This window comes from Lampris incognitus, chromosome 3 (genome assembly GCF_029633865.1).
Source record: "Lampris incognitus isolate fLamInc1 chromosome 3, fLamInc1.hap2, whole genome shotgun sequence".
Taxonomy (NCBI): Eukaryota; Metazoa; Chordata; class Actinopteri; order Lampriformes; family Lampridae; genus Lampris; species Lampris incognitus.
The window spans coordinates 111,748,172-111,761,270 of NC_079213.1; the positions used below are offsets into that span (position 1 = coordinate 111,748,172).

Consider the following 13,099-nt stretch of genomic DNA (forward strand, 5'->3'; position numbering starts at 1 on the left):
AAATCCTGCTCCGTGGGTCTCAGACGTACAAGGTACAGGCGCGGTAGGCCAATATCGTTTTCCTAGGATGAATCCGGAAAGTTCCCGCCCTCAGGCGCTAGGATTGGCCAGCTCTGGCTGTCAGTCAACTTTCCGAATTCATCCTAGGAAAAAAAAATATTCGCTTACCGTACACACAGTTAAGTTGGCACAGTTAGCTGGTTTCAAACGTGGCTAATGGCTAACAGTTAGCTAGCAAACGTGGCTAGGGTTAGGGTTGTTGCGCGTTCGCATCGGCCTTGACTGACAGGCAGATCTGGCCAATCCTAGCGCCTGAGGGCGGGAGCTTTCCGGATTCATCCTAGGAAAAGTTAGCGTCTCGGTGGAAAGAAACTTGCTGGCCAAACACCCGCCCACAGCGAGCTGGAGGCCAATGACGTGGCATAAAATTTTGGTGTGGCATCTGGGGTGGCCAATCACATTGCAGGGGTGGCACTGATCACGCTCATGTACATATTAAAAAACAAAACAAAACAAGGCCATCAGCGTCTGAGCTGAGAATCTAAGATGGCTCTGGTTCACAAATGAACATTTAGGTTTGCATAGAGAACTGATGGCAAACCGGCCCCATAAAAGTACAGACGTAACCTTCTGCAGTGACAGATACACTACCTGACCAGACTGCCTCCATAAACACAGCACCACGGACTACCAATACAATAAAAAAGACATTTTATTAAAAAAAATGTAGGGACATTTTGGGATACAAAAATCATGAATGAAAAGAATGTTAACAACAGCATGCATCGTTTTCCTCCCTTATATAGACACTGTAAATACAACAACATGGCTGGAGAGACTCCCTGCAGAAACAATACTGATAGCAGAATAAATTCACATCAGTCTCTACTTGTCTGTGTAGACATTTGAACCTTTCAGGGAAATTGATGGTGTTGCAGAAGCATGATTCTACTTTTGAAAACATGACTAAATCCCATACTGTGGTGTCGGGGTTCAATGATTCAACGTGGAACAGTGTAAACCGATGAAGCTTAAAACAAAGGACAAAATAAATAACAGCTGCTGAATTCCCATCTCTGATGGTCCAAAGAGAGGAGGTGCCGAAGAGCACGTGATGGAAACGGCACCGGGCCAGGCAAACTGTGGTAGGATGCGGTTTTCTTTGAGCTGGGGGTGGGCGTCTCGTCGCTCCGGGGGGAATGCTACTTAGCAGTCTAAAAACTATTACGTCCCTCTGGGACCCTGTGCTGCTGGGCTAGTTTACCGTAGCCTCCTCTGGCTGGGTCATAGTCCTGCCTGTACTCGTCTCGCACCTAAACAGGCCACAAGGACACAAAAGGGGTAGAAAAACAAGGACACAATCAGACACATAAAAGCATTACAAGTCAAGGGGTATTACATTTGGAAACCTAAGATTCAGAAACAACAACTCGATGTTCCCATAATTCCAAACAAATCGGATTAACGCCAATGCATGGATATAACCACTTGCATACAACTTATTCAGCCTTGTTCACTTGACGGTGCAGTTTTTGTTGCCAAAGATATATGCAACCTTGCAGTTCGGGTAAAGGGGGGAAACCTCCACATACAGTTCAGCTTTTCAACAAAACAAAATGCATCAATTCCATGACGGCTGGTGATAAAGTAGGGTCGTTAGGTCTAACGATACATGACTGTCTCTGATGTCCAACTACAGTATTAAGCACTATATTGTAGAGATGGGGTGTCGGGAGGCACGCCCCATCTACTTTTCCAGTCGAGGTGGAAAGTGTAGTAGAACTGTTCGCTAAACGAGAACATTTCCTGCAAGTGTCCTCAAAGCCAACAGAGTAACGAGAATCAAAACATTCTGCAAAAACTTTTTCGTGATCACGTCCCTTTTAAGATATCCGACTTCTTAATGGACAACAGTGTAATTTTTCATGACCACAGTCAAGTATGTTGACTTTCCAAATAACAAAAATAATAATCATGAACGAATGAGAGCCAGTTTATTTGACATTGTATTCTTACAATGAATTTGTTCTCTGCTTTTAACCCATCCAGTTGTATAGCAGAGATGGGGACTCGGAGTTTGCGACTTGGACTCGAGTCGCACTTAAGTCACACACACACAGCGACTTGAGACTTGATTGAGACTCGTCCTCAAAAGACTCGAGACTCGACTCAGACTCGAGATTTGGGACTCGTGAACAATCTTTATTTTACTTTTTGGCGCATTAACATAAAGGAACTGTCCGGCGAGCTGAATGCCACTCCCTCCCTTGTTATCCACAGATGACTGTAAGCTGCAGCAGCACCGTGACCATGGCGAGCACCCCTGCAGCTTAGTGCCACACGATTTATCTCATGGCAATGTCAGCCTGCGCAATTATATAACCGCAAAAGACCGTGACTTAATTGAATAATAAGATGTGGGTGTGTGAACGTCTGTTTGTTAAGTCTGCATATCTACGCCCATAACTGAGAGATGACCAGTCAGTCTCTGTTGAGGCAGTGAAGCGTGTGCAGTCTACGGTCACATGACTATCCAGTGTGTTGTGTGCAGACCAGACAGAAGGAAAAAGTGGATACCGATGACAACGAGCGGGTTAACGCTGATGAACTGGTGGCAAAAAACAAAACAAAAACACGAACCGTGACCTCTGTTATACGGCGATAAGTTTGGATTCGAGCTCAGCGATGCAGAGCAGGAAGAGGTTTTGTGTAAAACATGCAAAATGAAAGTCGCTACATGTCACGGCAACACAACAAATTTGTATTATTTGCACATGTAACAACCACGGACGACTAGACTCTCTAGCCCTTGGCTAACGGGTCGGACCCTTTAGTTGACTGGCTAGCACAGTCGCCCGTGGTCTGGGCTATTCGGGTTCGATTCCCGGCTGCCCCTGAATTCGCCACATTTATGTATAAATTTGTTTATTACATCACAATGGCAGAAAATAAAGCAAGAAGAAGAATGTAGAGCATGGCTCATCTGTCGAGGCTGAGCTCATTCGCTACATCCGGGTGTCCTCTGATGAAGAACTGGAGTGCCTGCATTTCTGGAAAAGGCATGCAAAGGTCTTCCCAAGGCTCTATCTTGTGGCTATGAGAGTGCTCGCTGTTCCTGCCACCAGTGCACCAGTGGAGAGGGTATTTAGTCACGGAGGCCTTATAACGCGCCCTCACCGAGCCAGGCTTACTGCAACGGCCCTGTCAAGCTCGATCTTTCTGAAACGTAACCATGTGTAATGTTCTGTGGCCCCTACCCAGAGTATTAAGAGAGGAAGGTGGTCAGCCAGTCTGATCTTACTGCAGGCTTCATCATTGTAATAGTTTTATTATATTATTATTTATCAGTGTTAAATATTCTGTTCTTGGCAAATGATGTCATCAGTTTTTGTTGCACCATGGCTGGGGTCAGTTTATGTTGGATTCAGATTTTTTTTTCAAAATTTAAACACTGAAAAATGTTAAGCATGAGAAGGTTGTGCCATCCAGCCAATAATTACTGATAATTGATGCTCTTTTATAATCGATGCTGAACACAGACGGACAACACCATGTATCCTGGTGTGCAGAACAAAAAACAAAAAAAATTTGCAAAATACAGTTATTAATTTTAAAGGAAAGCTTTGTGTGTTTTTTTTTCACAGTGCATTGCAATAGCCTGTTTAAAGTGATCATACACCAAACAACTAATCAGTGCTGATACTGTATGCCAATAGATAAAGGCGGGATGATAATGCAGTACGTGCTTTGAATTCCTTAGATATAGCGATGCACCATAGCCCATCAAAGACTTGAGAGTTGGCTTGGACTTGCAAAAAAATGACTTGTGAGCACCTCGTGTATAGGAGCAGTGGGCAGTCCCTGCAGCACCCAGGGACCAACTCCAGTTCTTCCTTCCATTGCCTTGGTCAAGGGCACAGGCAGGAGTGTTAACCCTGATGTCTTTTTGATGGTGGGAGGAAACCGGAGCACCCGGAGGAAACCCACACAGACACAGGCAGAACATGCAAACTCTACAGAGAAAAGGCCTGGGACAGCCTGGGGTTTGAACCCAGGACCTTCTCGCTGTGAGGTAGCAGTGCTAACCACTGGGCCACCGTGCCGCCCAGTGGTTGATAATAATAATGTTTTATTATGTTTGTTGCGTTTTCATATTAGAAAGGAGGTTGATAAACTCTATATTTACCTCCATGTTTACCGTCATAACCATGCATACACTAAATTGCCCAGAGTAAAGGAGTCCTCACCTGTCCTCCAGACTTGCCACGGCCATACTGCCGTCCCTCCTTGAAACCGGCATCCCAGTCTGTCCGGATGATGCGGTCGTCTAACCGCGTGCCATTGATAAAGCGCATGGCATTTTCTGCATCACCACGTGTGTAATATCTTGCACAGCATGAGTTAAGGTTCTTCTCTGGAATTTAGTTTTAAATATCATTGCATGGACTATGTTATTCGAGATCTGTGTATGCAACCTTCAAGTGGTTTAAAAATGGCAAATCAAGTTCTCACTACGTACAAGTGTGTGTTGCAAATGTATCAGATAATTCCATCCATCCATTATCCAAAACCGCTTATCCTGCTCTCAGGGTCGCGGCGATGCCGGAGCCTAGCCCAGATGTCACTGGGCGGCAGGCGGGGAAACACCCTGGGCAGGCCGCCAGACCATCTCTCTCTCTCTCACACACACACACACACACACACACCTAGGGAAAATTTAGTACGGCTGATTCACCTGACCCACATGTCTTTGGACTGTGGGAGGAAACCGGAGCACCCGGAGCAAACCCATGCAGACACGGGGAGAACAAGCAAACTCCACACAGAGGATGACTCGGGACGAACCCCAACGTTGGACTACCCGGAGGTTCGAACCCAGGACCTTCTTGCTGTAAGGTGATCATGCTAACCACTGCGCCACCGTGCCGCCCTGTATCGGATAATTTTGACATTCATATCTTTTGCACAAGCGCTGAATCCACAGTGAAAACAGCAACATTTATGTAGACATGGTTGAATCGTAGGCTTTCTTGTAGTTAATCCATGCTGTGCTCAGATTGGCCTGTCTGCTATATATATATATATATATATATATATATATATATATATATATATATATATATATAAACACGGATGCAGGAAAAAAGATTTTAATACATATATCTAATACATGTATTAAAATCTTTTTTCCTGCACCCGTATTGACATTCTGCTCCTCATTAGTTGAGCACTCACAACACCATTGACAGTTTCGGAAAAAACGCTGTGTGTGTGTGTGTGTGTGTGTGTGTGTGTGTGTGTGTGTGTGTGTGTGTGTGTATATATACATATATATATATATATATACATATACATATATACACATATACATATATATATATACACACACACACACACATACATACATACATACATACATATATATATATACACACATACACACATACACACACACATACATACATACATACATACACACACACACACACACACACACACACACACACACACACACACACATATATATATATATATATATCCATCCATCCATCCATTATGTGCTGGAGCCTATCCCAGCACTCAACAGTAGGGCAAGTGCTCAACAAATAAGGAGAAAAATAATCCAGTGAGTCAAGTAAATACTGTCTCATAAAGAATTTACTTGACTCACTGGATTATATATATATATATATATATATATATATATACATATATACACACACACATACACACACACACACACACACCAGAGACATACATATAAGTAAGAAGAAATATATATATATAAAAAATTCCCATCTAACCCTTTTTCAGGTAGTGTTTTTTCCTCAAGCTCGGGTCCTCTACCAGAGGCCCGGGAGTTTGAGGGTTCTGCACAATATCTTAGCTGTTCCTAGGACTGCACTCTTCTGGACAGAGACCTCAGATGCTGTTCCTGGAATCTGTTGGAGCCACTCTCCCAGTTTGGGGGTCACAGTCCCTAGTGCTTCTATTACCACTGGAGCTACTGTGGATTTCACCTTCCACATCCAGTCTAGTTCTTCCTTCATCCCTTGGTATTTCTCTAGCTTCTCATGCGCTTTCATCCAGTTGTTGCCGTCGCTCAGGATTGCTTCATCGATCACTACTGCTGTCTTCTGTTCCTTGTTGACCACCACAGTGTCTGGTTGGTTAGCCAGCACCTGCTTGTTAGTCTGGAATTGAAGCCCCACAGGATCTTAGCTCTGCCATTCTCAATCGCCTTGGTAAAGGTATATAGATTTCAGACTTTCTTTGTATGTCAGGGTTGTTGTGGCTACCTAATAAAAAATAACGTTAACTTGTTTTGGAGCACTAGGAGCTGGTGGTGCATAATGAAAGGATACTCCACAAAGCAGAAACCACAAGCGGTCTTCTTGATCTTATCTAGGCCGATGACAATGCGTTTGACATCTCCACTTTTGGAAAACAGCTCATATACCTGCCACGAGTGATTAAAAAAAAATTTTTTTAGCGCAAATAATCAAAATGAAAAAGAAAAGGAAAGAGGCGGTTCTTGTATTTTTTTTAACACCCAAAGCCATATTTTAAAGCTGCAAACTTTTGAGTATGAATTCTATACTGTAGGGTACATCATAACAGATGCCTGTTGAATATCTCCAATAACCAAGTCATTGTTAGGCCACCAAAATTACAGTTTTCCTGCCCCCTATTGGTTAAAATTAAACAACTTCCTGGTCTTGATCATTGGTCTTTTAGCCCCACCCAGACCTGTGTGGTAATAAACATTTTGAATTACTGCATTGAGAAAAAGCATATATGAATTAAAAAAATAAAGTCCGTCCACACTTGAGACATGTGACGCTCAGTTGTGCTTCATATGAGGAAAGCCTGCAGACAAGGTGTTGCCTACTTCATATTACAGTGCTACAAGTATTCCAGGACTCTAAAATATGCCTTAAAAACGCCTCATAACACCTTTTCTTCCAGGTGAAGTTAAACACGATAACACATGTGCAGCAAAAAGAGAAAAAAAATAGGTGAGGAAGAGCAGAATCTTGATATCACCAAGCCAGTCTATAACGAAGACTGACATTTTGTCAGAGTAATCAACATGGCTAATGTAGGCACATTTATTTATATACATTAATCGGTTTGAATGCTATCCAAAAACACTGTAAACCGCAAGTATCTGCCAGCGCCTACACTGTCTTGGTCCCTAAACACTTGGATATTGCATTGCGAGGTCAAGTTTGAGCTGACAGTTCACACTAATATGACTTTGGATCATCTAAGATCCAAAGCCATCTCTATCCTCACCATTTGCAAAGCATGTTGGCAAGCTACTTAGAATCTAGGCGACTCTCTTTATCAGAGCAAAAACACCCACTTTTCAAACAGAAACTCTGCCTCTGACACTTTCCTTCATACAGACTTTTGCACATTATTTGCAAATTTGTATAGATATTTACTGGAGGCTAACTGCTGTATACTTTCTAGAGTTTTTACTTTTTAAATTTTATTCCTATCTTCTTCTTGTGCTACTTCTTCTTGTTGCACAGTTCGGAGTTGGCTAAAAGAGCATTTAACAACTCACTGTACTTGTACGTGATGTACGTGACAAATTAACGTTTCAATCTTGAATCTTTCCCCATCCATCCAACTTATTCGCATCTCTCCAAAAATGTAGTGGGCAAGGACAAACTGAAAGCAGTGTGTTTCAGTGCTATTAAAAGTCTGAGTCCAAGGACAACACTAAACTGACAACTACAAAAAGAATAAATAAAACAAAAACAAATCAAACCTGTTCCTCGGTGGTGTAGAAGGACAGATTTCCAACATACAAGGTATTGCTCTGCTTCAGCAACTTCTCCTGCTCATAGCGGTTACCCTGCATGCATTTGTAAACACAAACAAACACACAATATCAGATGAGAGACGGCTCCTCTATTCACAGTCGTTTTCAGCACCATTCATCTCAGGTCCAAAACAGCAGTTTGGTAAATATTTAGTCCTATTTGATCTATAACAAACTTGGCCTCTCAGCACTGTAATGCATTTGTATACATTTGCCAAATAGTTTTACTTCCAGAAAAGAGACATCAACACAAGGATTCTGTCAGTTGTCTAATAGGGTACTGGATTCTTTATTGGTGTCATTCTATGCTACCGAAATCTAGCTGAAATTGAAGAGGAACGTGGAAGTTATCCACCAATGAACTATAATCTTAAAGTTCCAGTGTCCTCCAGTTTATAGAACAAATACTTTTTTGTAACCGGATATATGCCATAGTTGGGTTGAGCCATTGGTCAGTCTGAGCATAGACATCTTATTGGAAAACTGGGCAACATAATTTTCCAATAAAGCTGCTCAATTTGCTCTGACCAAGAGAGGATATTAAGAATTCACAGAAGTCTCTGTGGTTTGCACTTACCACACACCTTGGTTCGAGTTAGCAGTCTCCCAATAAACGCTGTGTCCTGGTGCACTGATTCAACTTTCTGTGACTTGGTTCTAGTTACATTAAAGAAATACACTGTCCATATCCCTGCACCCATATCCCTGCACCCATGTCCCTGCACCCATGTCCCTGTCCATATCCCTGCACCCATGTCCCTGCACCCATGTCCCTGTCCATATCCCTGCACCCATGTCCCTGTCCATATCCCTGCACCCATGTCCCTGTCCATATCCCTGCACCCATGTCCCTGTCCATATCCCTGTCCATATCCCTGCACCCATGTCCCTGCACCCATGTCCCTGTCCATATCCCTGCACCCATGTCCCTGTCCATATCCCTGCACCCATGTCCCTGTCCATATCCCTGCACCCATGTCCCTGTCCATATCCCTGTCCATATCCCTGCACCCATGTCCCTGCACCCATTTCCCTGCACCCATATCCCTGTCCATATCCCTGCACCCATGTCCCTGCACCCATTTCCCTGTCCATATCCCTGCACCCATATCCCTGTCCATATCCCTGCACCCATATCCCTGTCCATGTCCCTGTCCATATCCCTGCACCCATATCCCTGCACCCATGTCCCTGCACCCATGTCCCTGTCCATATCCCTGCACCCATGTCCCTGTCCATATCCCTGCACCCATATCCCTGTCCATATCCCTGCACCCATGTCCCTGCACCCATGTCCCTGTCCATATCCCTGCACCCATATCCCTGTCCATATCCCTGCACCCATGTCCCTGTCCATATCCCTGCACCCATATCCCTGCACCCATGTCCCTGTCCATATCCCTGCCCCCATGTCCCTGTCCATATCCCTGCACCCATATCTCTGTTCATATCCCTGCACCCATATCCCTGCACCCATATCCCTGCACCCATGTCCCTGTCCATATCCCTGCACCCATGTCCCTGTCCATATCCCTGCACCCATATCCCTGCACCCATGTCCCTGTCCATATCCCTGCACCCACATCCCTGCACCCACGTCCCTGTCCATATCCCTGCACCCATGTCCCTGCACCCATGTCCCTGCACCCATGTCCCACTGAATGTCATGTACGCATATACAACCTTTGTGTCTCCATGTGTTAATGTTTATATGCACATATCTATGGAGATGAACTTATATGTTAATGTACCGACAGATGCAACACATTTCGCCAGGCAGAACAGTATAGAATCTATATATTAACGTCAAGAGCAACTTGAGCAACTGGCTACGTTCTGGCCCGTTTAGAATCTGCGTCTTTGGGTTACACGCTTGTGAGGGAGGTGGTTAGACACTCGAGACACGCAGACCCTCGGTGTCCTGGCATGAGTCGTACTAACCGAACTAACCGAACGTTTGACTCGTTCACCTAAAACCCAACTCACACCAACGACGGATTCGTGAAAAGTACGGCGCGGTTCCAACGACAAGCTCGACCCAAAGCCAAGTGTCCCCGGCAGACCGGCTCCCGGTTCGGTTTAGCCGACGGCGCAAGTCGGTGGAGCGGGCGTGTTTACCGGCGTCTGGGCCAGAAACCGACCCGTCGCCGCGTCTCCGAGCGACTCACCTTGAAGTGCTGATCTCTGTACTGACTGATGTCCACGTAGGAGTCGCTGTACAACGCGTTCAGTTTCGCAGACATCCTGACCAGCGCAGCCCGCCGCCTCGGTGCCAGCGTCTCAAGCTAGCCTCGCCGGAAATGACATCTGTTTCCGGTCCAATACGGGGGGGGGGGAAAGGTGACAGCAAACTCAATACTGCCACCTACTGTTTCGGCGTATCAGCACATCCCGCGTCGACGGCGGAGCCCTTGTAACTTCTGAGTCTCAGTTAGAGACGGGGGGGACAACAGCTTCCGTGGCTGAAACTGGGGGGAAACAATTAGAGTTAAAAAAAGAAAAACCCTGTGTAAACTACTAATGAGACACGTTAGCCCCTAGCTAAGTTCTGTAAACTACTAATAAGATACGTTAGCCCCTAGCTAGCGGAGCTGACCCTTTAGCCGAGCGGTTAGTGACCTCGCCTTGTGGTGCAGTACACCCCGTCTCGAATCCCGCACCGGGCAACAAAATAACCGGTTACACCTGCACCAGTCTTGTGGCCTGAGTTACACACTCGATAAAACGGAACCAAATAATCTGACGTTGTTCGGGACGTCCATTCTCCGTGCTTTAAAAAGCTCTGTCTGTGTTACTAAGTCCAGTTTGTTTCACTGCGGAGCAGAGGCGTAAGAACCAGGTCCAGAAAGTAAAGGTCCAAACCGTGTATTTGCTCCAACCATGTTCCTAAACCAGCTGATTTCATTAGCTAGTTTCCCCACCTAGTAGAGGAGGGGTGTTGACTAGACTCTCTGGTGTAGCGCATGAGTGGAGCAAATACAAGGGTTGGACTTTTACTTTCTGGACCTGGTTCTGACACCTCTGCTGCGGAGGAGGACGGGTACAGTTTCAACCAGCAACAGCCGCGCCGTGGATAAACCTCATAGGCTACGTCGCTACCGCCACTAAGCAAAGCTGGGGGAGAGACAGAGAGAGAGGGATAGAGAGAGAGAGAGAGGGAGAGAGAGAGAGAGGGGGGGGGGATATAGAGGGAGAGAGAGAGAGAGAGAGAGGGAGAGAGAGAGAGAGAGAGGGAGAGAGAGAGAGGGGGGATAGAGAGGGAGAGAGAGAGAGAGAGAGAGAGAGAGAGAGAGAGAGAGAGAGAGAGCGAGAGAGAGAGAAATAGAGAGAGAGGGATAGAGAGAGAGGGGGGGTAGAGAGGGGGGATAGAGAGAGAAAGAGGGGGATAGAGAGGGATAGAGATAGAGAGAGAGGGACAGAGAGAGAGAGGGGGGGTAGAGAGGGATAGAGATAGAGAGGGGGGGGTAGAGAGAGAGAGAGAGGGAGAGAGAGGGAGCGAGAGGGGGGGATAGAGATAGAGAGAGAGAGAAATAGAGAGAGAGGGATAGAGAGAGAGAGGGGGGGTAGAGAGGGGGGGGATAGAGAGAGAAAGAGGGGGATAGAGAGGGAGAGAGAGAGAGAGAGAGAGAGAAATAGAGAGAGAGGGATAGAGAGAGAGAGGGGGGGGGTAGAGAGGGGGGGGGGATAGAGAGAGAAAGAGGGGGATAGAGAGGGATAGAGATAGAGAGAGAGGGACAGAGAGAGAGAGGGGGGGGTAGAGAGGGATAGAGATAGAGAGGGGGGGATAGAGAGAGAGAGAGAGGGAGAGAGAGGGAGCGAGAGGGGGGGATAGAGATAGAGAGAGAGAGAGGGAGAGAGGTGTGTGTGTGAGAGAGAGAGAGAGAGAGAGAGAGGGAGGGATAGAGAGAGGGAGGGATAGAGAGAGGGAGAGAGGGGGGTAGAGATAGAGAGAGGGACAGAGAGAGGGGGGGATAGAGAGAGGGGGGGATAGAGAGAGAGAGAGAGAGAGAGAGAGAGAGAGAGAGAGAGAGAGAGAGAGAGAGAGAGAGAGAGAGAGAGAGAGAGACAGAGAGAGAGAGAGAGGGAGGGATAGAGAGAGAGAGAGGGAGAGAGGTGTGTGTGTGAGAGAGAGACAGAGAGAGAGAGAGAGGGAGGGATAGAGAGAGGGAGAGAGGGGGGTAGAGATAGAGAGAGGGATAGAGAGAGAGAGGGGAGAGAGAGAGAGAGAGAGAGTTGCAGAGGTGCGGCTGCAGCGACACGGATCCCAGAAGTCACGTTGCTGTCACATCGGGTTGGTTGCACTATGCGTGAAAAGACCCCCAATAAATCTGCCAAACTCTGCATCTCTTCCGTGTACTCTTCCTGAGCCCGAATAAACATTTCTAAAAATCTGTGGGTCTGATTAGACGCCATCAGATCTCCTTCTTTCTTTTTTTATTTAGATTTGGGCTGACGCACGTCAGTGACGTCACACAGGCGCCAACCCTTCTTGCAAGTGGTGAACAAGTATGGGGCCTTTATCATGTAAACTAAAAACTCAACCCTCAAGTGTTCCCATAATCCCGATTGTGTTTAGATATTTGTGTGTAGGTCACTTCACAGATCACTTGTAAAAGTATCAAATAATGAAAATTCATAATGTGCAAGTGTAAATAAGCCTTCCACCTTTTACTAAAGTAAAATGTTCCCAGGGGTCAAATGGCCCTTAAAAACTGTAGTGTAGCTCAAATGTTAAAAAAAAAAAGAGTATCACAACAAAAAAAGTTTGATATTGATATAAATATGTAAAGTATTTGTACATTTAGAGAGCAACCCCTTTTGGACCAAGTTTGTGTATTTCACATAGGGACAGCTGGTATGCTGTCGTATACTGAAAACAAAGAACATTTAAAGAAACTGAAGGAAGCCGTCAATGTTTCCATAAGGCCAAAGATTTATTAACCCTATCCAATGTTTTAATTAAACAAAGAACGTCACTTATCGTCTGCTAAATTGTCCTTATAAATATTAACAAATCTGCATCGTACATACTGACCGGACATCAATTTACTTTGTTAAAATCATTGAAAATTAGAACAAAATTAAGTACACCTATACTACAACTGAAACAGACACAAGTTGACATTATTAGCCACGAGAACAAGTTGCCATTGGTGTGGCTATTAACTGTCAGTTCAAACTTAATTTTAGCTGGGAAATACTGTCAGGTTTTTTTTAATCAACAACTATACTGACGACATTGCAGATGAATAACTATCTTAA

The 13,099-nt window shown here is 45.3% G+C and overlaps 1 protein-coding gene across 1 annotated transcript; it reads right to left on the minus strand.

The window, feature by feature from the left end:
- Positions 1 to 714: 714 nt before the first annotated feature.
- ncbp2 (nuclear cap binding protein subunit 2) lies at positions 715 to 10,152 on the minus strand. Its single transcript, XM_056277474.1, has 5 exons — positions 10,006 to 10,152; positions 7,784 to 7,870; positions 6,366 to 6,460; positions 4,248 to 4,386; positions 715 to 1,313 (listed from the first exon to the last, which is right to left on the minus strand). The coding sequence occupies exons 1-5, from the start codon at positions 10,078 to 10,080 to the stop codon at positions 1,215 to 1,217; spliced, it is 495 nt and encodes a 164-aa protein (XP_056133449.1). The 5' UTR covers positions 10,081 to 10,152; the 3' UTR covers positions 715 to 1,214.
- Positions 10,153 to 13,099: the final 2,947 nt, after the last annotated feature.